General features: G+C 32.6%; 4 protein-coding genes across 5 annotated transcripts; 3 read left to right on the forward strand and 1 right to left on the reverse strand.

Moving 5' to 3' along the window:
• Nucleotides 1-5,031: 5,031 nt before the first annotated feature.
• Nucleotides 5,032-5,937, forward strand: LOC107877427 (nuclear transcription factor Y subunit B-6-like). Its single transcript, XM_016724077.2, has 2 exons — nt 5,032-5,451; nt 5,745-5,937. The coding sequence occupies exons 1-2, from the start codon at nt 5,060-5,062 to the stop codon at nt 5,806-5,808; spliced, it is 456 nt and encodes a 151-aa protein (XP_016579563.2). The 5' UTR covers nt 5,032-5,059; the 3' UTR covers nt 5,809-5,937.
• A 4,836-nt stretch (nt 5,938-10,773) lies between these two features.
• LOC107877428 (nuclear transcription factor Y subunit B-9) lies at nt 10,774-12,856 on the forward strand. The gene is made up of 3 exons (XM_016724078.2): nt 10,774-10,992; nt 11,827-12,310; nt 12,583-12,856. Exons 1-3 carry the CDS (start codon nt 10,956-10,958, stop codon nt 12,644-12,646), a joined length of 585 nt encoding a protein of 194 aa, XP_016579564.2. The 5' UTR covers nt 10,774-10,955; the 3' UTR covers nt 12,647-12,856.
• A 1,098-nt stretch (nt 12,857-13,954) lies between these two features.
• LOC107877429 (nuclear transcription factor Y subunit B-6) lies at nt 13,955-15,002 on the forward strand. The gene is made up of 2 exons (XM_016724079.2): nt 13,955-14,514; nt 14,810-15,002. Exons 1-2 carry the CDS (start codon nt 14,123-14,125, stop codon nt 14,871-14,873), a joined length of 456 nt encoding a protein of 151 aa, XP_016579565.2. The 5' UTR covers nt 13,955-14,122; the 3' UTR covers nt 14,874-15,002.
• A 4,397-nt stretch (nt 15,003-19,399) lies between these two features.
• LOC107878809 (nicotinamide/nicotinic acid mononucleotide adenylyltransferase) lies at nt 19,400-27,860 on the reverse strand. Of its 2 annotated transcripts, XM_047393375.1 has the most exons (7): nt 25,210-27,857; nt 23,230-23,314; nt 22,625-22,698; nt 22,251-22,336; nt 21,830-21,913; nt 19,891-19,949; nt 19,400-19,796 (listed from the first exon to the last, which is right to left on the reverse strand). In XM_047393375.1, the coding sequence occupies exons 1-7, from the start codon at nt 25,484-25,486 to the stop codon at nt 19,691-19,693; spliced, it is 771 nt and encodes a 256-aa protein (XP_047249331.1). In that variant the 5' UTR covers nt 25,487-27,857; the 3' UTR covers nt 19,400-19,690. The 2 variants fall into 2 exon arrangements, with proteins under 2 accessions (XP_047249331.1, XP_047249330.1); XM_047393374.1 differs by lacking the exons at nt 19,400-19,796; nt 19,891-19,949 and adding an exon at nt 20,082-21,669 and having other exon boundaries at nt 25,210-27,860.

The raw sequence follows: 27,860 nt of genomic DNA on the forward strand, positions 1-27,860 counted from the left end.
CACAAACTCGAATTTGGCCATTCTTTTTCCATACTGGAATAATACTCGAAATCCACGTGGGATATTTGACTTCAAGAATAAAACCAGCTTCAATGAGTTTGTTAACTTCATTTTTTATCAGTGGAACCAACTCTGGCCTAAAGCATATTTGGGCTTGCTTAACAGGACAGGCACCATTCTTAACTACCAACTGATGAACTGCTACTTTTGGATCTAAGCCAGGCATTTTCTTATAGCTCCAGGAAAAGACATCCATATATTCTTTGAGTATGTCCATATAAGCAATTTCCTCCTCCACTTCTAGAAATTCACTCAGGTACGTTGGTCTTGGTTCTTCATCAATTTCAAGATTAACTTCCTTCAAGGGATTTATTGTGGCCTTTACTCCTTCTTCAAGTTGCGATGGATCATCTCTAGCATCTTCCTCCTCTTGAGGATCATCGTCGTTGACGGATATATGATAACACCAAAAGGCATCTTTTATCTCTTCATCAACCTTTATTTGAGATGAGACATCTTTCTCGTTCTGGGTCATAACATGATATGAGGAGCCAACACTCTCTTTATCTTCTTCGCGTTGCTTGGTATAAACTACAGTATGCGTCTTTGCTTTTAGCACCTCATTGCATGAAACTACCAGTTCCGTCTGTCGCTTCATTCTATAAGGAATCCAACTTTGGAAAACCTTCTGTATTTTAAGTGAAGAGTGCATCATCTTGCTTTGATGACTCCTCTTACACTTGTTGCTTTTCCTCTTATTTAGAGGTCCCAACCTTTCAAACACAGAAGTTCTTGCAGTTGACCTTCCAAGTCGGTCAAATACAGAGGGTATTTTATTTACAGCAGTGCATTCTTCTTCCATGGTAATGTAATTACTGACGGCCCTTCTTATGGAGATGCGAATTGGAGGTGGCTGCGAGTATCCTAGGCCTTCATGTGCCTGCCTGGTTGTACCCTCCGACGAAAGTTTTCCCAACCTTGATGGATCATTAGGATTGTATCCAGCCTTTATAAATAGCTTATATGCATTTGGGTCAAAGCCTTGTTTCGTATGCTTCGTAGGGAGTGTCATATCTTGTGGAAAATTTTGAGCCACAGACTCTTCAAGAAGTCTTGAGGATGGATTTATTGCATCAATGTTCCTGATAGATAAAGTTATCCCCTTTAGCACATTATCTTGGAAATCCGATGGGTGATCTTTCTCTTTCCTTACCTTCGGTATGAAGCAAAGAACGGGAGTTGCCTTCTTTTTTCATAGAAGAGACACTTTCTTTATTTGAAGTGGAGAGAGGCTTGTTGGTTGCAACTTTTTTGACAGTCACCACGACCTTCTTAGATGCAAGATCATCACACTTGGTCTTGGTGACATCTTCAACCCTTTTCTCATCCACGACATGCTTCTTTAAGTAGAATTTTGCATCGACAAAATGTGACTCAGCTTTAGTGAATGGCTTGTCATCGGCAACTATCTTTATTACCACTCTGCCTTTAAGGTACTTCCAGCATTGATAGTAAGAGGACGGGATAATTTTGTTCCCATACACCCAAGGCCTACCAAGCAATATATTGTATGAAGTTTTGGCATCGATCACATGCATCAATGGGTTTGATTGAAAATCATCCATACGAATCCCAAATTGATACATCCCATGGCCTTCTGGCCTCCTTGGTTGAAGCCTTGGATCATTATACGACTTTCGTCCGATTCGCTAGTAGCGATGCCAAGTTCCTTCATCGTACGGATAGGCAAGATGTTGACTCCAGATCCCTTATCTATCAAGATTCTATTGATCTTTTTTCCTAGAATTTGTCCCACCATGTATAAGGGATGGTTATGTAGGGCCTCACCAAGCAAACGATCGTTAAATATGAATGTGATTTTTGTATCACACATATGTGCCACTTCGCCAAGAGTTTCAGCAAGCTTTTCAGAAGGTGAAGGAACTTCCATGGGTAGATTCTCACCCTTTGCCCCCTCTTTAGTGGTATCAAAACAAAATGCCTCAAGGATGACTTGGGCAGTCTTTACACGAAACCAACTCGGTAAGAATTTCTCTAAAGTCACCGAACACCGAGGTTTTTGTTGGTGAAGCTCCGTCACCCTCATCTTCTTTGGGAATTCAACCAACTTCTGTTTCCTTGGTTTCTTTACCATTCTCTTTCTGGTTGGCTACTCGGATAACTACTTTCACGGACTCATCCTCCTATGTCTGTGCCTCATCACCAGAGTCCAACCTTCATCATTGCCTTCGTCAACTAAGGACCTGTCAGGCTCTAATATTTTCTCATTATGCTCTTTGACACATATTTGGGTTGGGTCAAGCGAGCTAAAAGTAATAGAGTTTTGATAAGAACTGATCGTCTTATCATCGAAGAAGATCTTCTTCTCTTTTGCCAATTGTATGATTTTATATTTAAAGACAAAACACTTTTCCAGAGGATGACTTACGAGCCTATGATATTTAAAATAATTAGGATCATTGGTCCTTCCAACTTCATTGGGATGCTTCATCTCTGGGAGTTCAATGAGCTTATGCTCAAAGAGTTCATCGAAAATCTTAGCAACATCAGAATTAAGGAAGGGATATTTTTTTCCTGCATCTCCTTTAAAGTTTTTTGATTCGAACGTGCTCCAGAAGTTGTCTTCACACTTTTCTTCTTGCTTACCTTTGTGGTGACCTTCACAGGAGACACATCAACATTCATGAACTCCTTGTTTTCATTTTTGGGGACAAACTTGCCCCATATTTTGGGTTCCTGCTTATCCTTTCCCCTTTGAGGATCATGAATAAGCGTTGCCCCCTTTCCAGTAGAAGACATGCTCAACTCCATATCGTGACCACGGGTAGCTAGCTCTTCAAAGGATTTAGGCTTAATTCCTTGCAAGATGTAGAGAAGCTCCCAGTTTATTTCTTGGACGCACATCTCTATTGCAGAAGCTTTGCTGAGCCTATCTTTGCAGTTTAGGATAGCATTTCTCCATCGATTGATGAAGTCAATGACTGATTCATCTTTTCTTTGCCGAGTATTTGTGAGCTCTACCATGCTCACTATACGCCTTGTGCTATAAAAGTGATTTAGGAACTCGTGTTCCAATTGCTCCCAGCTAGCGATGGAGTTAGACTCAAGGTCCGTATACCAATCAAATGTATTTCCCTTTACGGAACGAACAAACTATTTAACAAGATAGTCACCTTAAGTTCCAGCATTGTTACATGTCTCAATGAAGTGTGCGACATGCTGTTTTGGGTTCCCTTTGCCCTCAAATTGTTGAAATTTGGGGGGTTGATAGCCGGCAGAAATTTTGAGGCTATCAATCCTTGCCGTGTAAGGCTTGGCATAAGCATGGGAATACTTAGCAACAACATCCTACTTGTATTTGAGGTTCCCTTCAATGAATCCCTCAATTACCCAATCGGGATCATTCCCTCAAAAGAAACTTGCACCTCTTTAATCAGTGGTGTTTGTTTCACAGGATTTTCTGTCTCATGAACCTCTGGAGATTTTTCAGTTGCATGGCTAGACTCTTCATCTATTAGACCTTCCACTCTATCCACTATCTTATCAATTCAAGCATCTTGATTCTGAACATATTTGGTTAGGCCATCAATTGCCTTTTCCAGATTCGCAAGTTGCTCCTCCATCGACGAGGCATCAGTTACCATCCCTTGCATAATCACTAGAGATCTTGGAGAGTAGCATGGATTATCGCATAAGTTAATCTTTGAAGTGATCAACTTATGCGGTATAGTCGAATATGATGAGTTGCTTGAACAACCATCGCTCTTCGCACCAGAGTATTTGGAACCGGAATTCTCAAGTAGATCTAGAGTCTTCTTAAGAGATTCCGCGACACTGCTTCCTCCTTCTGAAGCATTTGTATTGGACTTCGTTCCCTTTGGGGTTGAAGATCCAACAATGGAGTTGGTGCGGACGACACTGGATGTGTTTGTTGTCCTAGCAAGCCTGCCTTGCTTCTTGTAATAGCTCCTAAGCTTCCGAAAGTAACACCAACGATGCTCTCTACTTCAGCAGAGAACTTTTAGTCAGCAGCCTTGGAAGTAGTTGATTGAGAGTTGACCTTCTTGGAAGTCATTTTGTTGTTCTTAAACATTGAAGTATAAAAAGTTGAGATGAGAGGTAGAGATTGTCCCACTGGGCGTGTCAGAATTTGTTGGACAGTAAAATTTTAAGTCGGGAAAATAAATAATTCGAGATGATAAAATATTGCAACAATCAATTTTATTAATTTCAATGAGAGTGTTACAATCTCTATGACTCATCTAATTCGCCTTTTCAAATATAAATTTAAGGGCTTCGAGCTTGATCTCGAATTTGAACTTGATTTCTTGATTTGAAGGACTTGATCTTGACTTGTGCTTGAATTCAAGGGCTTTTGAGCTTGTTCTTGGATATTGCGGTCTTGATCTTGAATCTTGATGAACATGCTTTGACTGCTTGAGTTTTTTAGAGAAATTGCGGAGTTTGATCCACGAGCTTTCTCTCGCTACTTGTTAGAGTTTTGGGGGTCCCTTTTGCTAAATTATGAGGCTCTTATTTATAATTGTAGGAAAGGAAGAGTCACGATGAATATGGACTTCCTTTGACCAATCAGATTTAGGTAATATGGCGCCTTTTATGGGCATTTATTTTATGGGCCTGGTGCATCAGTTTGACATGTGGCACGGTCCTATTGGCTCCTTCACTTGACTTGGCATGCCACGTCATTTGAAACATGGCGCTTATTTGGGCCTTTAGAATATGACAATATTTTGGGCTTAGTAAAGTGGGCTCATCATTTGTAGCCCAAATTAATGGACTAACCCAATAAATATTGGGCCTTATTTAAATCCATACCTATTTGGACTTAAATAATTAATTCAATTATATTAATCCATAATATTTATTTGGGACTAATATATTTTGAATTTAATATAATCTGAATTTTGTACGGATTTAAATTTAATAAAATTACATCGCCCACAAGTACCATAAAGACCGAGCAGCTAGCTCAGCGCTTGCAAGATTTGTTGTTACTATCACTATTGTGACGAAAATCATGAACAAAACATTTCCAATGCATTCAACAATTAATGACGACGCAGTAGAGGCGATTCAAAAAATCATGAGCTATTTCATTCAGCGTATCACCATAAAAGCTAATGAATACTGTCACATGAATAAAAGAAAGACTGTGACTGCTGAAGATATTCTTTGGGCTATGAACAATGTTGGTTTGAATAACTATATGGAGTTTCTAACCGATTACCTCCACAAGTATCACAGAGAGAATTCTATGCACTATTTGAGGCCTGGTATTGTTCCACCCAGTACACCATCATCTCTAATTTTGCCCAACAACAGTGTACCAATGATGAGTTATGTGTACACACAATTTTCACCAAATGTGTTGCTTAATGATTCTATTGCATCTGTCATGACAAATGTCAGGTAAAAATGTCAGATGATTCGGTTGGTTAAATTTAAATAGCTCATAATTTTAAATGAAAAAATAGTGATTTTACAAGAATGATCTTAAAAAATGAGTGATCTTGAATATTTGACTTCGTTTGTCCAAAGTGGAAACTCTAAGTTTTTAATCAAATTTTGCCTTATTAGTAACAACACTTTTGACATTTTGATATTGTAGATTTGCCTCGGGACAAACAAGAGTCAAAAATACAGATTTATTCATTTTCAAAATTGAATATAAATAAATTATTTCATCGTCTTTAAATTTACAGGAATGAAAATATGGTGGCGGAGAATGATGAAGATCCCGATAGTTCTGAGTCATCTTCTTCTTGAACTGCAACTAACTAGCGCTTGCCTATGAACAATTTAATCCAGCTGGAATATGTTTTATGTTTTATGCTTTATGGATTGAACTTTATTTGAAGTATTGTATGAACAATTAGTTTCTTATTTTCTTTTCAATTGTTTGTGCTTCTAAGTGTCCTTGTTAAGAACTCTATGTTATATATTAGTAAGCTACCTATGTTTTAATAAATGCTTCTTCCGTTTCTTTTAGTTGTCGGGATAAGGTGTTGCACATTCTTTCAGAAAAATTTAATTGAATGTGTGATTTAATTAACGTATCTCTTATTTATTCGTTACTTTTTATTTATTTCTGTGCCCTTTAACTCTAGAATTATTAATGTTAAGAGCAAAGTTGAAAAGGAACAATTAATTCTCTCTTGACTTTTTAATTGACAAGTATAAAAAATCAACCAATTTTTAATTTATATAACTGTTAGAGTTTGTGATCCGAATTTTGTTGATCTGACCCTTAAATGTTCGCAGTGCGATCCATGTTTGTGATTTTTGTGCGGGTCTGTGGTGGTAGCGTAAGGATCGGATCGATAGGCCCTATCACGGATCCCACCACTGATCCCGTTGGGGGTACGCCGAAGCCCCTGCAGTATGAACTTGTATGTTTTTAGGTCTAGAATTTATTTGTACGCATGTATTATATATGTGCGTTTAGTAGGCTGTTTCGGGTGATTTTTATTTTCACGAAATTGATACTATCGTCTCCATATTTTATTCCTCTCCTTCATAGTGAATTTCCTCTGCCTCTGCCCGTATTTTTTTCCATCAAGGTTTTCATGTAAAATCTGTGTGTTCTTATTGTTTTCTTTTATTTGTGGTTTTCTTATTCTGTCCGATCATAACAATAACAACTAAAAAAGAATGGATCAGAGAGAGTGAATGCAGATGTTAATATTTTATTGTGTTTGAACCCAAAGAAGTTCAACCATTCCCTAAATATGAAGTCAAGGACTTTGAAGGATCAATATTGAGTCAAGCAAGAGAAAACGAGCAACGAAGTTATATTTGAGCTAATTATAACTAAGTCATCCGCTTACATAATATTAGTTGATATAACGCACGTTGAAACATAAGAATTTAAAATCTCGTGAACTAGTACGAAAAATCAACTTTATTTAATGGGTCGTTTGGGTTATGAAATAAACTAATAATGAAGCAAATACATTATTTTTGTTCTCCCTCGAATTGTGTTGTGTGTCATGTAAAATGCAAGCTGAAACGTAAAAATTCAAAATCTCGTGAACTATTACTAAAAGTTAACTTTATTTGATGGGTCGATGGGTTATGAAATAAACTAATAATGAAGCAAATACATTGTTTTTGCTCTCCCTCGAATTGTATTATGTGTCATGTACAATACATGCTGAAATGTAAAAATTCAAAATCTCATGAACTATTACTAAAAATCAACTTTATTTGATGGGTTATGAAATAAACTAATAATGAAGCAAACACATTATTTTTGCTCTCCCTCGAATTGTGTTATGTGTCATATAAAATACATGTTGAAACATAAAAATTCAAAATCTCGTGAACTATTACTAAAAATCAACTTTATTTGATGGGTTAAGAAATAAACTAATAATGAAGTAAACACATTGTTTTTGCTCTCCCTCGAATTATGTTATGTGTGTCATGTAAAATACATGAATGTGTGTTGGTGTAAGATCATGTGTTTGGGTGTGCATAACGTGAAGGGTAGGGGAGTTTTAATTTGGTGGTTTCTTTTTCTAAATTTTGTATTAATATATTCCTTTTTGTCTTTCATCTTTTGAATTAAAATGCAGAGATAAAATATTAGTTAGCTCTTTATACTATTGAAAAAAAATTAAATGGTTAGACTAAAATAAAATTTAATTAGTGAATTATTAAAATTACAAACTTATTAAAGTTTACAATTTTTTAAAAGTAAAGCTTACCAAAAATAAAATAAAATCAAAATAAGTATATAAAAGTATACTTGGTACGTTATTATTATTGTTCTTTTTTTTTAAAGTTAATTTAACATCTAAATTTGGTGTATAGGATTTAGTTATTATAGTGGCACTTTATGTAGAAAGTTAGAGGAAATTCAGGAAAAATCTCATTATGAATTTTGAAAAATATTTTTCTTATATGAGTGTAAGTGGTACTAAAAAAATAAAGAAAGAAAGAATCTCATTATAAGTTTTGAAAGAACGATTTTATTGCATGGATGTCACTGCAAATAATAAACAAATTCAAGAAAAATCTCATTAAAAATTTTTAAAAAATGACTTTATTGCAAGGTGTCAGCGTGATAAAAACAAATTCAAGAGAATCTTACTGTAAATTTCGAAGATGTTTTTATTGCATGGGTGTCAGTGTTAATATAAAACAAATTTAGAAAGAATCTCATTATAAGTTCTGAAAGAACGTCTTTATTAATGTGGAATAATCTTATTACTCCATTAATTTGCTTTTACTTGTCACTTTTTAATCTGGTACATCAATTAAGAAAATAATTATGGATATGATTATTTTACCATACTCCCCCTATTTATTGATGCTTAGAGTAATATATCTTGAAAATAATTTGATGAATAAGCAATTAATATTAATAGTAAAACCAAAAAAAATTCTTATACATTAAGTTTTTATGTTTGGAAACTAAAATTATTTAGAGTAATATATCTTTCAATTTCTTGTTATCTTGTTTGTGTGCTTTTAAGTTTACTAATTAATAAGCTACTTGTGTTAGAAAATAAATGTGAATATTAGTCGTTTCCTCGTGAGGATTAGTTGCAAGATATTAATACCACACTTTATTCTTTCTTGTGAAAAATGCCACTTGGTCAAGGAAATATATAATCAGAGTTATGTACTCAAATTTTTCATAAATATTATCGCACCTATATCAGATCCACTGTAAACATACTTCATATAGTAATTAAACAATACAAAAGTTTTGATATTGGCTATTATTGTAAAAGGATAAACTTGTATGTTGTCCAACGCCATTTAAATGCTTGATATAATAAATAACATTAGATAAACTCTCTGCAATAAGCTTGTACAAAAAAAAATATGTCTATTGAAAATGATCTTCCTACCTTACCTCTAAAGTAATAATATGAACTGCGTATATTTTATCCTTCCCATACTTTATTCTATGAAAATATACTGAGTATAGTGGTGTTGTTGTTAACTCAAAAAAAAAATTATATAATAAAAATGAAGTTGACTCACTTTTTTGTAACTTATTCTCCTAAAGTTAAATTAACATATTAATTTTGGTGTATATAATTTAGATTTATAATGACACTTCAGTTCATGATTATCGATCAAAATGGCTTCCTAATATCTTAGGATATGGTTGCCCATTTACATTAATATACTCTCAGTTTCATATGTTTTAAATTTTTTTGTATGATTCAATAGTCTATCGGAAATAACTTCTTTATCTTTGAGATAAGATCGTATGTGTACACTTTACTCTTTCTTAACCCCGTTTCATGGTATTATATATATTGGATATACTATTCTTCTCTTAGTTTATTACCCATCATATATCGATCCTCGAGACTGATGTTTTTATCTTGTGCTCCTAAGTTTAAAATTGTGTTTATTTTCGTACTATTTAATTTGTACAAATAAATTTTTATAATCACGTGTACTGATTCTTTAATTGATTTTACTTCCGTACTATTTTAACTTATACTGTCGAAAATTTTACACGTTAAGTCAAAATAGTATAAAATAATACAAATCATTCAATTACACGCATTAAGTCGCCCTTACTCTTTATACATGTTAAAATGTAGAAAATAAACATTTTTAAAAGTTCGTGGATCACTAATAACTTTTATAGTCCATGTTAATATAATAGTATCACATATTGATCACTATATATTAGCATAGAAAATGATCTGAGAAACATAACCAAAAACACAAATTTCTACTACAGATATAGGATAAATACATAAATGTGGATAACAAATTGAGTCATATTACATGAGTAGTATCAAAAAAGTTTTATATAATTAAAAAGAAAAAAAGATGACTCGATCGTTTGTTTGTAACTTATATCTTTTGAGTTGAGGAACCGAAAATAACCTCTCTATATTCTACAGATATAAGGATTAGATCTACTTACATCCTACTCTCCGTAAATCTCACTAATGAAATTATATGAAATAAGTAGTTGTTAATGTTATTTCTTCTAGAGTTAAATTAACATCTAAATTAAATGTACTGAATAAGTTGTTGTTAATATTGCTTCTCCGACAGTTAAACTAACATCTAAATTTAGTGTATAAAATTTAGTAATTATATTCTCATTTTAATTCTTGAATATCAATCAAAATGGCGTCTAATATTATGAGATTTGATTGCACATTTACATCAATATTTTTCGAGCGTTATAAATTTTGATATCGAGTTTATCTTATTTTTCAACTTTACTATGTTAGTCCAATGACAGATATTTCTATCTCACGCTCTTAAATTTAAAATTGTATTTACTTTCATATTATTGAATTTATACGGTCAATCATTTAACAATTACATATGTATTGATGTTCAAACTTTTTTATTATGTTAACTTATACTCTATCTCGAGATTCTTTAATTTTACGCATTTAATTAAAATAGTATGAAAATAATATACAAATGGTTTAGTCACATACTTAGTTGTTTTTAATTTGTATATAATGTTATATCAAACTTAAAGTGGCTCTGATACAATTAGTAATGGTCCAATTTACTGGTGATATTGTCCACTCTATACCTAGATCTGTACGATTTTCTTCTATGTTTTACCGATATTAGACTTCTTATTCTATACTGAATTGTCATAATTTCAGTTCCTTAATTTTAAAAAAAAATGCAATAACTTTTTTTCATGTATACAAAGTTGAAGCACAAATTCAAGAAGATAAAACATTTATACAATCTTTATAAACATAAGTATTGGGCTTCCGTTTGAACCATAAAACCTTCAAAACAAAAAAATTTCACCTTCCCTTTGCCTCACTTGCTCTCCACCTCACCTGCCTTCTACTATAAATTCTTTTCGTTCGCTTTTAAATAAGTTCAAAACAAAAAAAGACTTGAAGGATTAAAAACATATTAGTTTCAGGATCAATTTAGAAGATAAATTGAAAATGTCAGGAAAAAATACTATGGATCAAGAAAATTCAGGTAATCTTTTCATATTTCTTTGACCATGAATTTATATTTTTAAAAAATACTAAATGTATCGTGTGTGATTAGATTGATGAGATCATATGGTGAATGAAAATATAAAATTAATGTTATTATTTTGCTTAAACATTCACTTTCCTTATTTTTGCAACTAAAGATTTGATTAAGACATTAATTTTATTTACATGACGAAGAAAAAAAATGAATTTCATATGTGTTGTTTGTTAAGAATGTACCAAAATTTTGTAATCTGTGCAACTTTCACCTTCCAAATTTTATCTTTTAAAAAATTTAATATCACATACTTGAATTGACCAAATTAAATTATGATATCAAAAAAAATAGAAAAATTGACCTTGATTAACTGTGTTATTTTTTTGGGTATTGGGGATCGAGACGAGAGTAATATATATCAAATTCTTGTAATGTTCATCATTCTTCGTGAATTTATCTTTGAAAAATTGAAAGCGTCATATGATTAGATTGACCAAGGGATTATGAGCAAATTAAAATGTGTTTTTTAAAAGAAGTTACTAAATTATTTTATAAAAATTTCTTTATCATAAAAAAATTATTAAATCATAAGATCAATTTCTTTTTTTGACTTTGAAGTTCAACATAAGTTTCTTGTATTTTACAATTACATTTTTTTTAATGTTTTTCTATGAAAATATTTAATTGTTCTTTTTTCTTTTTTCTTCTTTTTGGTTTGGGGGGGAGGCTTATAAATAAATTGTTTGTATCGGTTTCTTATTTTCATCCTTTTCTCTAACAAAACAAAACAAAATTGAATTATATATACTTACTTTTATCTATTTTTATATATGTAAGGTCCAAATAATTCGAACAGTACCATAAAGGTCGAGCAGCTAGCTCAGTGCTTGCAAGATTTGTTGTTGCCTGTCACTATTGTGACGAGAATCATGCACAAAACTCTTCCTATGCATGCAACAGTTAATGATGATGTAGTAGAGGCAATTCAAAAAATCGTGAGCTATTTCATTCATCGTATCACCATAAAAGCTAATGAATACTGTCACATGGATAAAAGAAAGATTGTGACAACTGAAGATATTATTTGGGCTATGAACAATGTTGGTTTGCATAACTATGGAGAGCTTCTAACCCATTACCTCCACAACTATCATCAAGAGAATTCTATGCACTATTTGTGGCCTAATATTATGCAGCCTAATGCTCCATCATCTCAAATTTTGCCCATCAACAGTGTACCAATGATGAGTTATGGGTACCCGCATTTTCCACCAAATGTGTTGCTCAATGATCCTGTTGCATCTGTCATGACAAACGTCAGGTAAAAATGTCAAATGGATCGGTTGGTCAAATTTGAATTGGTCATAGTTTTAAGTAAAAGATGGTGATTTTACAAGAATAATCTTGAATTTTTTAATCCGTCTGTTCAAAGTGCAAAAATTTAAATTTATCAAGTTTTGCCTCATTAACAACAACGATTTTGATATTTTGATGTTGAAGATTTGCCTTGGGATAAACGGAAGACAAAAAAATTCATTCATTTTCAAAATTATTGAATAAAAATAAATTATTTTATCGTCTTTAATTTTACAGGAAGGAAAACATAGTGGCGAAGAATGATGAAGATCCGGATAGTTCTGAGTCATCTTCTTCATGAACTGCAACTAACTATGGCTTGTCCATGAACAATTCAATCCAGCTGGAATATGTTTTATGTTTTATCATTTGAACTTTATTTGAAGTATTGTATGAACAATTAGTTTCTTGTTATCTTTTCAAGTGTTTGTGCTTCTAAATATCCTTGTTAAAAACTCTATGTTATGTACTAGTAAGCCATTTATGTTTTAATAAATTCTCCTTCCATTCCTTTTAGTTGTCCGAATAAGATTTTGCACATTTTTTTAAAAAATAATTAATTGAAAATGTGATTTGACTAATATATCTTTTATTAATTCGTTGATTTTTTTTATTTGCGGGCTCTTTCATTTTAGAATAATTAATGTTAAGAGCAAAGTTGAAAAAGAATAATTAATTTCTTTTTTGATCTTTTAAATAATTGACAAGCATTAAGAAACAATTAATTTTTAGTATATACGGCAACTAAAAGGTACAGATTATAGAGAGTGAATGTAAATGTTATTCATTTTATTGTGTTTGAACTCAAAGGAGTTCAAAACCGTTCCCTAAATATGAAGGCAAGGTCTTTAAAGGATCATTATTGAGTCAAGCAAGCGAAACAGAGCAAAGAAGTCATATTTGAGCTAATTATAACTAGGTCATCCGATTATATAATATTAATGCATGAGCTAATTATAACTAAGTCATCCGCTTATATAATATTAATTGACATAACACACGCTGAAACATGAAAATTCAAAATTCCGTGAACTACTTCTAAAAATCAACTTTATTTTTGTTTTATTTGTGGATAAATGAAATCGACGATTTATGAAATAAACTAATAATGAAGCAAATACATTATTTTTGCTCTTCCTCAAATTATGTTATGTGTCATGTTTCATGTAAAATACATTAATGTGTGAATGTAAGATCATGTGTTTGGGTGTGCATAACGTGAAGGGTAGGGGAGTTTTTGGTGGTTTCTCTTCCTTAATTTTTTCTTAATATATTTCTTTTTGTCTTTTTTCTTTTGAATAAAAATATCACGAGCACAATAAAATATAGTTAAAATTACATCCAACAGATCATGAGCACATTAAAATGTGTTTTTCTTAAAAAAGTCACTAAATTATTTTATAAAAATATCTTTATGATAAAAAGTTATTAAATCATAAGATCAAATTTTTTTTTTTGACTTTGAAGTTCAACACAAGTTTCTTCTTTTTGCAATTACTTTTATTTTTTAATGTTTTTATATGAAAATATTTAATTATTCTTTTTTCTTGTTTTGGGGGGGGAGGAAAGAGCGGGGGCTTATAAATAAAGTGTTTGTATCAGTTTCATTTTCATCCTTTTTTCTAACAAAATAAAAGAAAATTGAATTATATATACTTATTTTTTTCCATTTATATATATATAAGGTCCAAATTATCTTAACAGTACCATAAAAATCGAGTAACTAGCTCAGCGCTTGCAAGATTTGTTGTTGCCTATCACTATTGTGACGAGAATCATGCACAAAACTTTTTCGATGCATTCAACAATTAATGTCGACACAGTAAAGGCGATTCAAAAAATCATGAGCTATTTCATTCAGCGTATCACCATAAAAGCTAATGAATACTGTCACATGAATAAAAGAAAGACTTTGACTGCTGAAGATATTCTTTGGGCTATGAACAATGTTGGTTTGAATAACTATGTGGAGTTTCTAACCGATTACCTTCACAAGTATCATAGAGAGAATTCTATGCACTATTTGAGGCCTGCTATTGTTCCACCCAGTACACCATCATCTCTAATTTTGCCCATCAACAATGTACCGATGATGAGTTATGTGTACGCCCAATTTTTACCAAATGTGTTGCTTAATGATTCTGTTGCAGCTGTCATGACAAATGTCAGGTAAAAATGTCAGATGATTCGGTTGGTCAAATTTAAATAGGTCATAATTTTAAAAGAAAAAAATAGTGATTTTACAAGAATGATCTTGAAAAATGAGTGATCTTGAATATTTGACTTCGTTTGTCCAAAGTGAAAAATTTTAAATTTTTAATCAAGTTTTGCCTTATTAGTAACAACATTTTTGACATTTTGATATTGTAGAATTGCCTCGGGACAAACAAGAGTCAAAAGTACAGATTTATTCATTTTCAAAATTGAATATAAATAAATTATTTCATCGTCTTTAAATTTACAGGAACGAAAACATGGTGACGGAGAATGATGAAGATCTCGATAGTTCTGAGTCATCTTCTTCTTGAATTGCAACTAACTATGGCTTGCCTATGAACAATCCAATCCAGCTGGAATATGTTTTATGTTTTATGCTTTATGGATTGAACTTTATTTGAAGTATTGTATGAACAATTAGTTTCTTATTTTCTTTTCAATTGTTTGTGCTTCTAAGTGTCCTTGTTAAGAACTCTATGTTATGTATTAGTAAGCTACCTATATTTTGATAAATACTCCTTTCGTTCCTTTTAGTTGTCATGATATACGATTTTGCATATTTTTTTTTTAAAATAATTAGATGTTTGATTTGATTAATGTATTTCTTATTAATTCGTTTATTTTTATTTATTTACGTCCCCTTTAATTTCAGAATAATTACTGTTAAGAGCAAAATTGAAAAAAATAATTAATTTCTCTTAATCTTTTAAATTGACAAATATTAAGAATAACTAATTTTAATATATATCAGAGGGAGTAAATATAAATGTTAATCATTTTATTGTGCTTGAACCCAAAAGAGTTCAACCATTCTCTAAATATGGAGTCAAGAACTTTGAAGAGTCATTATTGAGTAAAGCAATCAAAATCGGGTAAAGAAGTCACATCTTAGCTAATTATAACTAAGTCATCTGTTTATATAATATTACTTGGCGTAATGCATGCTAAAACATGAAAATTCAAAATCTCGTGAACCATTACTACTAAAAATTAACTTTACTTTTTTTTTTTCGATAAATATGATTAGTACTATTATATATTAGAACAATACAGAGAGAGGTGTTCTGAGACATTATTACGAGTTCAACTGTCAGTAGTACAAGTTTGCAGTGGTGACTGCATTGCAAAACGTAGAATTACCTAAGGGAGTGGTTAAAAAGGGACGGATCCTATTGTTACTAGAGCCTTCCCTATCTTGTTTCAGGAGTTCTAGCACAAAAAAAGGAATTTCAAATAAAAACGTGATGTCACTTCTCGCAATTAACTTTAACTTTATTTGTGGGTAATGATATTTGATTGGTTTATAGGTTATGAAATAAATTAATAATGAAGCAAACACACTATTTTTCTATTCCTCGAATTGTGTTGTGTGTCATGTAAAATATATGAATGTGTGTAAGATCATGTGTTTGGGTGTGTAGAACGTGAAGGGTAGGGGAGCTTTTGGTGGTTTCTTTTTCTAAATTTTGTCTTAATATATTTTTTTTTATCTTTTTTCTTTTGAATTAAAAATGCAGAGATAAAATATTAGTTATCTATTTTATACTATTAAAAAAATAAAAAATAAAAAGTTAAACGGTTAGATTAAAATAAAATTTAACTATTGAATTATTAAAATTATAGTCTTACTTATTCAAAGTTTAGTACATTTTTTAAAAAAGTAAAGGCTATCAACAATGAATAAAAGCAGAATAAGTATATATAAAAGTATAGAGGGTATGTTAGTATTGTTGTTGTTTCTCCTAAAGTTAATTTAATATCTAAATATAATTTATAGAATTTAGTTATTATAGCAAAAATTTGTGTAGAAAGTTAGAGTAAATTCAAGAAGAATCTCATTAGGAATTTTGAAAGAATATTTTTATTGCATGGGAGTTGGTGTCGATATTATGAATTTTGAAAGACGTCATAATAACATTTTATATATGTAGAAAGTTAGAGCAAATTTAGGAAGAATATCATTCTGAATTTTGAAATAACGTTTTTATTGCATGGATATCAGTGTCGATATTATGAATTTTGAAAGATATTTTTTGTTTGAATGTAAGTGCTTGTTAAAAAATAAATTCAAAAAGAATCTCATTATGAATTTTAAAAGAATGATTTTATTGCATCGGTGTCAATGTTAGTAAAAAAAATTCAAAAGAATCTCATTATGAATTTTGAAAAAATGACTTTATTGGATAAGTGTCAGTGTTGATAGAAAACAAATTCAGAAGAATCTTATTATGAGTTTTGAAGACGTTTTTATTGCATGGGTGTCAGTATTAATAAAAACAAATTCAGAAAAAATATCATTATGAATTTTAAAAGAATGGGTTTATTGAATGGGTGTCGGTGTTAATAAAAAACAAATCTAAAAGAATCTCATTATGAATTTTGAAAGAATGACTTTATTGCATAGGTGTCAATGTTGATAAAAAATAAATTTAGAAGAATCTTATTATGAGTTTTGAAGACGTTTTTATTGCATGGATGTCAGTATTAATAAAAACAAATTAAGAAAGAATCTTATTATGAGTTTTGAAAAACGTCTTTACTGCATCGGTGTCAGTATTGATAAAAAATAAAATTAGGAGAATCTTATAACTTCATTTGCTTTTACTTTGTCACTTTTTGACATGATACACCAATTAAGAAAATAATTATTGATATGATTTTTTTATGATACTACCGCTATTAGTTGATATTTAGAGTAATGTATTTTGAAAATGATTTGGTGAATAAGCAACTTATGTTAAGAGTAAAATAGAAAAAATTCTTCTGTCAGTCAAAAGTGACAAATAAAAATGAAAATTCAACTAGAAAAATAATGACAAGTAAAAACTAATGAAGGGAGTATGAATTTTGAAACACGCTTTTAGTTAATGGATGTCAGTGTTAATAAAAAATAAATTCAAAAAGAATCTCATTATGAGTTTGGAAAGAACGGCTTTATGTATACGTGTCAGTATTGATGAAAAACAAATTTAGGAGAATCGAATTTGAAAAATGTTTTCATTGCATGGGTGTCAGCATTAATTAAAGACGAATTAAGAAGAATTTCATTATGAGTTTTGAAAGAACGTTTTTATTACATGGTTGTCAGTGTTAATAAAAAACTAATTTGAAGAAGAATCTCATTATGAGTTTTGAAAGAACGTTTTTATTGCATGATTGACAGTGTTAATATTGTCTTTAGTCCAAAATAAATAAATTGTTGTGATATGACACATTCTTAAGAAAAATATTTTAGGACATAAATTATAGGTTGTTTTTCATTATTATCCTTAGATTATTCTCTTAGAAAAAAAAGTGAAGTACTTAAGAATTTCATTAAATGAAAGGATAAATTTGAAAGAAATTTTCAACACGTTTCTTGAAGAACGCACTATTCATTTATTTTGGACATTTAAAAATAACTCAACAATTCATTTATCTTTTACTCCCTCCGTCCCAAATTGAGTTGGCACATTAATTAAGAAAAATAATAAATAACATGACTAGTTTACCATAGTACCCCTATTAAATGATGTTTACATTTTAATTTAAAGAAAAAATAATTAATGCAAAGGGTAAAACATGAAAAAAAAAATTGTCTCTTCTTGATTAATGAAAAAAGACAAGTAAAATGAGACATTAAATTAAGAAATTTGAGAAGGGTAATTTGAGATGAAGGAAGTATTAAAGGGAGTAAAAATTAATTAAGAAAGAATCTCATTATGAGCTTTGAAAAAATGATTTTATCGCATCGGTGTCAGTGTTCATAAAAAGAACGACTATTACATAGGTGTCGGTGTTAATAAAAAAAACAAATTCAAAAAGATCTCATTATGAATTTTAAAAGAACATTTTTACTGCATAGTTGTAAGTGTTAATAAAAAAAAAAAAATAAAAAAAAAAAAAATAAAAAATAAGAAAAAAAAAAAAAAAAAAGGAACGTGCGGTGTCTCCTAATTTTTAAAAAATATTTTTTTCCAACTGAAAAAAACACTTGTTATAAATTTTATATAAAGTCAAGAACTGAGCTACAAGTTTATTTAGATCGATGAATAAATTAAAAAAAAATTATGTTATTTTTATTTTGTTCAAACACTTAATTTTTAAAAGAAAAAAAAATTGGATTAAAGATTTGATTGACATGATAAATTAGGTTCTATGTATTAAGTAATTAACTTTCAAAGAAAACTAGGTTCTATGTTGCTATATATACCAGTTTAAGTAATATACATGAATGGTTAGTATAAATAATTTCACTCAAAAAAGTTTACGTGTAAATATTTTTTGAATAATTTGATCGTGTAAAATGTTATGTATAATAATGGCATGGGTGGATCTATTAAGGGTTCTGGAGTGTCACGCCACCCGCAAATTTCGATAGAAAAGCTATATATAAAGTGTGTATATATATAATATAGTAAATAAATAACAAACTTGCCACCCAAAAAGCCAAAGTGGTTTGTGGATCAAGTGGCACAAGGCTATTAATTTCACTCAATAGGCGTAGGTTCAAAACTTGTTGGCAACTTGCATTTTTAGTAAGTTTAACTAATCACTACACAGTGTAACTTTGAAAAATTTCTTGTTTTCTCGAGTTCAGTATGTACTATATAAACATAACATTCTTTTTAATTATATATAAATAGTATCGTTTTTCATCGAAGGAGATTCAATGAACCTTTTGTCCATAAGTTGGCTCAGATTTACGATTTGGAGTCTCCGATTAATTTAATCAATGAGTCTACTTGGCATCTGGAGACTCTGAATCCTGATCCGCCTTGTACAATTCTTAGACTAGTTTATATCATCACTAATGCATGATAGCATGAATCTCTTCAATTTCAAGTTTGAATCAAAATAATTTCAAATATTACATATTTGGTTGTATATTTACATTACTACTCCTAATATTATTACTATTTATACCGTTGATTGAGTCCTATATACAGTTGATCCAACAAACATTTTGAAACTCATGCATAGTTACAATCTTTTAATCAATAAGAGTCTTAAACGTAGTTTAAGTTTTTATGTTTTTTTTTTTCCTGTTCTCTTAAATCACACGAAGCCATGAACTCCCTCAGCAGAATCTGTATACTTATTTCTCACACACACAAACAATAAAAATAAAAATAGAAAATCTCCAGATTCAGTTGTTGGATAATTGTTCTTTGTAAAGATTGTGTTGTTTGATATAATCAATTACTTCATCTGCAGTCAAGTACTTCACTGACAAACCTTTTGAGATGCAATCCCTGAAATGAGAATGAAAAGCTAGTTAGTTAGTCCACCAATTTGTCCAAGATTCAGTTCATATCCTCCTAGCTAGTCAGATCGATGATTCTTTACCTTAGTCTCGTTGAACTGATTCCATTTGGCACTACTTCATCCCCGACTTGGATATTCTTCTGCAAATTTACATGTAGTACACTGTATATTACATGCCTCTTCGACCATTAATTTGACGTTCTCTTTTGTGTCTACTCATCTCAGTTGATGAGCTCAAAGGGAACAAAAGAAGGAGTTACTAATGAAATTACCTTATATGCATTCAAAATATCATCATTGGGGATGATCTTTTCAACATCCTGATCATAACAAACCACCACGCTCCGCATCCGTCGTCCTCGACGGCTCCACTCTGGGTAGCTTTCACTCTACTTACGTAGGTAGCTGCTCTTTCCTAGGTAGCCCTTTTTGAGTCCGGTGCCCAGGTGCCTCGATGGCTGTACGCTAAACATTGCTAGCCCCAGCTGAACACTGCCATACTGACGTCACCATCCCAGGCACAGTGGGCGCAAAGGGTAATGGGTGGCTTTAATACCACTATTACAACCTTAGGAGAACCACACCCCAAAAGCTAGCTATTAAGATGGGAGAGCCCAAGGTTATAAATACCCCACACCAATACTTTGTAGTACCGATGTGGGACTTTGCAATGGATCATAACAAAATTATGAGTTATTGAACTTGCAATTATAAATAATATAAGTGAAAATATTCAATTTTACAAACTGAACATCAAATCAAAAGAATCGAATGGAGAACATGAAATTCAATTTGAAGCTGAGAAAGTACAGATCAATACACAATAAAGCTACATCCACAAGAGAAATGAACTGCACAGTGATCTACTAACTAATCGCTCAGAGCTTTAGACAATGAAGAAGCTAGGCTTCAACAACTAAATCACTTAAAAAGGGCAGCCCGGTGCACTAAAGCTACCGCTACCGCTGGCATTTCTGCCAGAGGCTGTTTCCAAGACTTGAACCCGTGACCACCTGGTGCACTAAATCACTTGCTTCGGAAAATAGTTTCTTCTTACTTTACCTTCAACTGTAAGTTGGTAACAGCCAAATATATATACTAAGCATGCAGCTACCCTAAGGTTTTGAACTATTGCCAATGAACCTGCTGCTACATTACTCTTTGTTCCCTCGCTTAAACCAACTACCAACACCATCCCAGGGGAAAAATTGTGAGCAAGAACTTGGAGATGAAACCCACCAGCTCATGGGCAAGGAAGATCTCCAGATATGAGCGTGTAGAGTTTGATAATCGTATTGCAACTCCTATGTAAAGCCAGAGTGCAGAGAAATTGCAAAATGGGCGTGTAGAGTTTGATAATCGCACACCACGTATTGAACCTATACTAACATTTTACATGCTAGATAAGTTGGAGGCATAAAATATGAATGCTAAAGATGTCTGCAAGCTTATACTTTCACACATATGGCTCTTGTAAAAAAGGAATAAGGTAGTGTGTTTTCTCCTTTTTCCCTTTTCTGTGTGTGTGGCAGGGAGGGCTGGAAGGGGTAAATTTCTTTTCTTTCACTAAAACCGTAGGAACGACAGAACATTTATCAAAAAGAAAAAGCTGGTTTCGGGAGGATTGCAAGTTTCTCATGTAACCATTGACCATTAATCTGAATTTCGATCAACAGTATTCCAACAGACTGACTTATGCCAATTATGGATCTTACCAGTGGATGCCAAACTTCCATCACCGACAGCAGTTTTTATTCTAGAAAGAACTGTCAATGTTCGTTGATAGCTATCCTGACTTGCCAGCACAAATAATTTCAAGCAAAATCTTGACAGGATGAAGGTAATTTTGTTTGTCCCAGACTGCGGCAGTGGTGTAAATACATCAAATATAAAACTGGGTGATGCAATCTTACCAAGTAGGACCTTAATATTGCTCACATTAAAAAGGGAAGTTTTGGGGATTCTTTTTCTGGTAGAGAGGAGGAGGAGAGAATAAATAGATAGAGAGAGAGAGAGAGACCTCCCAGGGATCTGTCATAACCAATTCTGAGCTTTTACAAGCTAACTGACACATTGCAACACGATGCTCAGCAGATATAAGACTCTGCAGAAGTAAGGAGGAACTACATTAGTAAGATCTTTCCTGTGTGTTAGTAAAAACGACACAAGATACAAAGCATACCCAACTTCTTAAAACATATTTGACCTGCAGTAGTGCTAAAGAGAGCAAGAAACTACACCTCTCGTGACTAAGAAAGGACATGATAGTATAAAACAATATCAGGTCTCAGACCAGAAAACATACAGACTAAGATTCAGAATGCAACATCATGATGAACAGAAGCAAGTGATAATATGGCAAAGCTAGTTGTACAATTTTTGTTTTCATTTCTCCCCTTCCAGATAATACATTTTGAAGTTCCTAAAGATATGCTAGATACCTTCTTCTTATATGCATCATTTACTGGTAACATGTAACCTCCAATCACACAAAATCCTTCTGAAGTCAATGCATCTCTTGCCAACTCTGCATCAATATCGCCAAAAGTTCAGCAAAACTCAATAAACAGATTGAATGAACTTCATATTCTAAAATCGTATCAACTCTGAGCAGCTTATGTGCTGGAGGACTATACATGACTTGTCGCTTTCATCAGAATAGATGAAAAAATGTAGAGGATTCTTTTCCTTGGTACCCGCACACATACACCTCCTTCAATCCACAACCTCCCTCCCCGAGTAGGAATAAAGGGATTAAAAAGAAGAAGAAAAAAGATCAGCAAGGGAAACATAGTAAAGGTTGTATAATACGTACCAAAACAACGCAAGTGCATATAAGTTGGAGGATTGAAACTTCCTGTTGATACAAGAACTACATATGTCCTTTTCCTAGTAGGAAGAATGAGAGTTAGCAAGTTTCTGTAGCAGGGGTCGAATAGGGGGGAGAAGGGTAAAGGATAGAAAATAAAATGAAATCCATAATAAACCTAAATATGTAGGCAACTATGTATATTCAGATCTTGTTTCAACTCTACTTCAATTGTAAGAGTTGTCACACTGGAAAGTAGACTCCGAAACTACACAACTTTGCTTCCTTGTAATAAAACCTTTTTTTAAAGAATAATTCGTTCCTTGTATTAACCTTGTCCATCCCCTTTCCGACATGAATACCAGCACGTTTCTTAAAAAAAAGTGAAAACTACCATTTTGGGTAGCTTAACATCATCATAAACAAGCATAATTCATGACAACTGTGAATTGGCAGCTCTAATGGAAGAACAAAAGGCAAATGGGCATATTATAAAACAACATTACAAATGAATCAACGTTGTAACTTTGATGTGACAATCTACTAGACATTAAATTAGACACTAAAAATTAATGTTAGAAGGCTAGTCCAAGATCACATGCTAAAGTTACCTCCTCTCAGGACTTGATGGCCCCTCCACTTGTTTTAATAAATCCAAAGACAACTTAGCCAGCGGTAAAGCAATATCAGTCTTACCTACAAATTTAAGCAGAATGGTTAGCAAGAAAACAACTTTTACTCTTGGTTTAGAGCAGAATCAACAACCAACAAATGCTGACGCACATCTGCTAGTCATAGCACATAAAGGGCAGCCCGGCGCACTAAAACTCCCGATAGGCACGGGGTCTCTGGAAGGACTGGACAACAAACTTTGAAAAAAGAATATTTCTCTATTCAAGTTGGTGAATGGTGAATGAATTCTCTTTATAATATATTCTACTATTTGTCCAATCCAATATCCAGTCAAGCTTTTTCTTTTTCTAATCTAACACTACTTTAGAAGTAGGACAAAGAGGGATAGCCAAATTGATCACAAGAGGATGAATAATCTCAGGAGGAACTGCATGGCAATCCTTGAGTTGGTAAATGTGAAATATGGGATGGAACAAGGCTTCAGGAGGTAACAGAACAGTATAAGCCACCGCACCGACCTTCTCAATTGTAGGATAGCGCCCAAAATACCTGAAAGAAGTTTATGATTTGGAAAAGAAGCCAAGGAAGATTGTCTGTAGTGCTGGAGTTTGACAAACACCCAATTACCAACTACAAATTGTGTATCAGTTCTGTGAGAATCAGCATGGGCTCTCATTTCCTACAAGCTCTCATTAAATGAAACTTAGCCATTTTCTACTTGAATTCTCTGGAAAGAATCACTTCTTCAATAGAAACTGTGGATGTATCACCATGTAATTAAGGAAGATGTAGGGGAGGTGGAAAACCTACAAAAGCTCACAAGGAGAAGTTTTGATAGAAGAGTGATAAAAAACGTTAAATCATCATTCATCCAAGCCTAGAAGAAAAACCCAAAAATGAGGAGAATCTATACAAAAGCATCTTAAATAAGTCTCCAAGCCCTATTTAGAACTTCACTTTGACCATCAGATTATGGATGGTAAGCAGTGGATGTTTGTAAAGTGACCCCCTGAGCAGTAAGGAACTCCTTCCAAAAGGAATTGATAAGGATGGGATCCCAATCACTAGTGATGGAAGCAGGGAATTCATGGAGTTTAAAAATATGGTCTAAGAAGATGGGAACCAAGGATTGAGTTGTATAAGTATGGGAAAGAGGAATGAAATATCCATATTTGGTAAGTCTATCAACAATTATCCAAATGACAGCTTTAGTCTTAGATTTGCGAAGTCTATCAACAATTACCCAAATGACTACTTTAATCTTAGACTTGGGAAGTCTTTCAATAAAATCTATTATAATATCAATCCAACAAAGAGAGGGAATGGGAATTGGTTGTATAAAACCAGGAGACGCAACAATTTCATACTTGTTTCTCTGACATGTTGTACATTTATGAGTCAAGTCCATGATATCCTTCCTAATGCATTTCCATTATGAGTAAGCTAATACTTTTTGGTAGTATCCTATTTTGGAGTAGAATGCCAAAGTGAGATGATTTTGGTTCCCAGTGTTGTATCCTTCCCCTTCTTCTGAACTATCCATTAAGCCAAGTGAAGGAATCTTGAGGAGCATAAGAGAGGGACTAGATGAGTGTTTGTAACTCAAGATCAGCATATCAACTAGCTTTAATCTCTTGCCAAAGAGTATCTTGAACAAAAGATACCATAAGGGACATGAGCTCAGCTCCACAATCCTAGACAAGGCATCAACAACAACATTTTCCTTCCCTTCTTAAATTGAGTCTCAAAATAAAAATGAAGAAGCTTAGCAAGCCATCTAAATTGTGAATCAGTGTGGATTTTTTGATCAAGTAAGAACTTCAGAGCCTTTTGACTAGTTCGTACAATAAAATGTAACCCTATCCAGTAGTGTGATCAAATAGTCATAGCAAACACCAAAGCTAAAAGTTCTCTCACATAGACACACAAAGAAATATGTTTAGGGGCCAGATCCTTACTAATAAAGGCTGCTGGATGTCCTGATTGCAACAAAACTGCATCAATGCCTGAGTCACTAGCATCAATTTTAACAACAAAGAGAATAGCATAATTGGGAAGAGTCAAAACAAAAGCTAAAGTGAGGGATGACTTTAGAGTAGGAAAAACATTTTCAGCTTCTTCTGAGCAATGAAAGTTATCATTTTTTAAGAAGCTTATGAGAGGTCTATTGATAAGACCATAACTTTGGATAAACTTCCTACAGTAGCAAAATAACCTAAGAAACCCTCTTACCATGACTGAACAACTGTAATCTTTTTAGGATTTATGGTGTCACCAGCTTTGGAAATGAAATGGCCCAGATATTCAACATTAGCAACACCAAAGGCACATTTAGATATCTTAGATAATAAGCTATGCTACTCAATCACATTAAACACTTACTGCAAATGGGTTACATGATATTGTAAGGACAAACTGCAAATTAGAATATCATCAAAAAAAATCAACGCAAACTTCCTCAAGAATGGTTGGAACTGGTGATTCATAAGACACTGGAAAGTGGAGGGGCCATTGGTTAAGCTAAAGTGCATAACCAAGTATCCTTAATGTACCATATGAGTTCTCACAGAAATCTTAGATACATCTTCAGGCACCATTCTAATCTAGTAATAAACAGACCTAAGATCAATTTGAAAAAGATAGATACACTATCTAGCTCATCTAAGAGGTCATCAATAATGGTAATGGGAAATTTATGCTTCATAATAGCATTGTTCAACTCCCTATAATCCACACAGACCCTTCAAGTACCATCCTTCTTGCCTACAAGTACTACTGGAGAGGTAAATGGGTTTTTACTGTAGTGAATTACACCTTGATCCAACATATCTTTCACCAATTTTTCCATAATATCCTTATTCATGAAAGAATACCTGAAAGGTATTAAGTTGATAGCTTTAGTCCCAAGCTACAAGGTAATTCTATAATCAAAAGGTCCTCTTCTAGGAGGTAAAGCCACAGAATTATTGAAAATTTTGCTATACCGATAAGAAGCTTATCAATAACATGAGGAACTATATTGGTGCTACTAAACTGCAAAACATAAAAGTGTCACAATACTCATCAGTACCGGTCAGTTGAATCTGTAACATAAACATTTGAACACCTTCATTGCTCTACTTATTCACAGCCTTAGTACTAGAGTGCGTATATTCCTCAAATGCCTCGCTCAATAAGTGATGCTCCCCTTTATAGTAACATGACATAGTTAGGGAACTAAAATCCATATAACTAATGTCTTAATCCATAGAGCACTAAGAACCACATCATGTCTACCCATAGAAAATACAAGTGCGTGCTCCGTAAAAGTAGTACCTTGTAGGATCCACTGAAAATTCCTCACCATCCCCTATGTATCATGCTTGGAGTTATTGCTTAGATTTACATACCCAACCTTAGTAGGATTTACTTATAACCAAGACTTTTAGCAGCTTCAGCATCAATAAAATTATATGTACAACCACCATCCAACAACACTTGTAAAGGTCTTTTACAGTTATACCCCACCATATGGATAGTTTGACCACCTTGCAACCCACTTAAGGCACAAAGAGGGATAAGAAATTGTCAACACCAACTTCTGACAAATCTCCAATAGATACAATAGTGTCAACTGTACGTGATGACTCGTTAAGAGGTTTATCATCAAGGTTCTCCAAATCCATGACAAATAATTGATTAGGTAGATTGAACTTGTTACCAAATGTATAATTTCCATCATAAAGTAACACAAACCCTTAGCTCTTTTGGCCTGTAATATAGTTGGTGATATGGTTTTTCTAGATTTTAAAAACTAGGTTGATGTATGGTATATGGATGGATGGCGTTTAGCACTTTGGATGGGTGACTGATGTGGAAAGAGGATGGTTTGGTCAAGGCCAGGTTAGTAGGCTAAAATTTGTTGAATTGTTGGATAGGAACATTTAGTGAGGAAGGCTTTGGAGATCTGTGAGAAACAGTTAGGGCAGCTTAGCCAATCTAGCAAGTCTATAGGTTTTGTTAAGGTTCATGGTTCATACATCATGACAGAGTTAACTAAATTCATCATGCAGTCCTCCAAGGAAATAGGAAATGGCTTGGTCAATAGTGAGACTGCATTGGGCTAACAATCTATCAAAAGCAAATTTGTATTTCCTAACAGATCAAGTTTGCCTCAATTATTTCAATTCGAACATGGAGTAGCAGAATCATCACTAAATATTTCAGATAAAGCAGCAATATACTCCTCCAAAGGAGTAAGGTGAATTAAATCACCCACGAAAGCAAATAAAGGACTATGCATTTCACTACTAAAAATCAAACAGCTCATTCAGGCATTTTCCCAAACAGGTAATACGCATTTCACAACTAACTTTTCTAAACACAACATCATGAATCAAACAGCTCATTCAGACAACTCGAAGCATCTAACATGAATGTCAACTTAGGATAACGCTTATTCGTTCCCAAAAATTACCACATTTTATGAATATTCATGGCTTAAATTAAATCACAGTCTTTTACATGCTCGCTAATGGTAAAGGAACAATCTTTTTACATGAATATTACCATTCTCTATTTCATTTTCCGGTATAATTCCTTAATTAGCACACTTTATAACAAACAACAA

The sequence above is a fragment of the Capsicum annuum genome, chromosome 7 (assembly GCF_002878395.1).
Source record: "Capsicum annuum cultivar UCD-10X-F1 chromosome 7, UCD10Xv1.1, whole genome shotgun sequence".
Lineage (NCBI taxonomy): Eukaryota > Viridiplantae > Streptophyta > Magnoliopsida > Solanales > Solanaceae > Capsicum > Capsicum annuum.

What these genes read in the sequence shown, in the direction of transcription:
- LOC107877427 (XM_016724077.2), top strand. Translation starts at nt 5,060, where the DNA reads ATGAACAAAACATTTCCAATGCATTCAACAATTAATGACGACGCAGTA. An exon ending in TCTGTCATGACAAATGTCAG is followed by an intron (nt 5,452 to 5,744) that starts GTAAAAATGTCA and finishes TTAAATTTACAG; the next exon opens with GAATGAAAATATGGTGGCGG.
- LOC107877428 (XM_016724078.2), top strand. Translation starts at nt 10,956, where the DNA reads ATGTCAGGAAAAAATACTATGGATCAAGAAAATTCAG. An exon ending in TATGGATCAAGAAAATTCAG is followed by an intron (nt 10,993 to 11,826) that starts GTAATCTTTTCA and finishes TATATATGTAAG; the next exon opens with GTCCAAATAATTCGAACAGT. An exon ending in TCTGTCATGACAAACGTCAG is followed by an intron (nt 12,311 to 12,582) that starts GTAAAAATGTCA and finishes TTAATTTTACAG; the next exon opens with GAAGGAAAACATAGTGGCGA.
- LOC107877429 (XM_016724079.2), top strand. Translation starts at nt 14,123, where the DNA reads ATGCACAAAACTTTTTCGATGCATTCAACAATTAATGTCGACACAGTA. An exon ending in GCTGTCATGACAAATGTCAG is followed by an intron (nt 14,515 to 14,809) that starts GTAAAAATGTCA and finishes TTAAATTTACAG; the next exon opens with GAACGAAAACATGGTGACGG.
- LOC107878809 (XM_047393374.1), bottom strand. Translation starts at nt 25,486, where the DNA reads ATGGTAAGAGGGTTTCTTAGGTTATTTTGCTACTGTAGGAAGTTTATC. An exon ending in CCATCAAGTCCTGAGAGGAG is followed by an intron (nt 22,699 to 23,229) that starts GTAACTTTAGCA and finishes TCTTCCTACTAG; the next exon opens with GAAAAGGACATATGTAGTTC. An exon ending in TATGCACTTGCGTTGTTTTG is followed by an intron (nt 22,337 to 22,624) that starts GTACGTATTATA and finishes ATATTGATGCAG; the next exon opens with AGTTGGCAAGAGATGCATTG.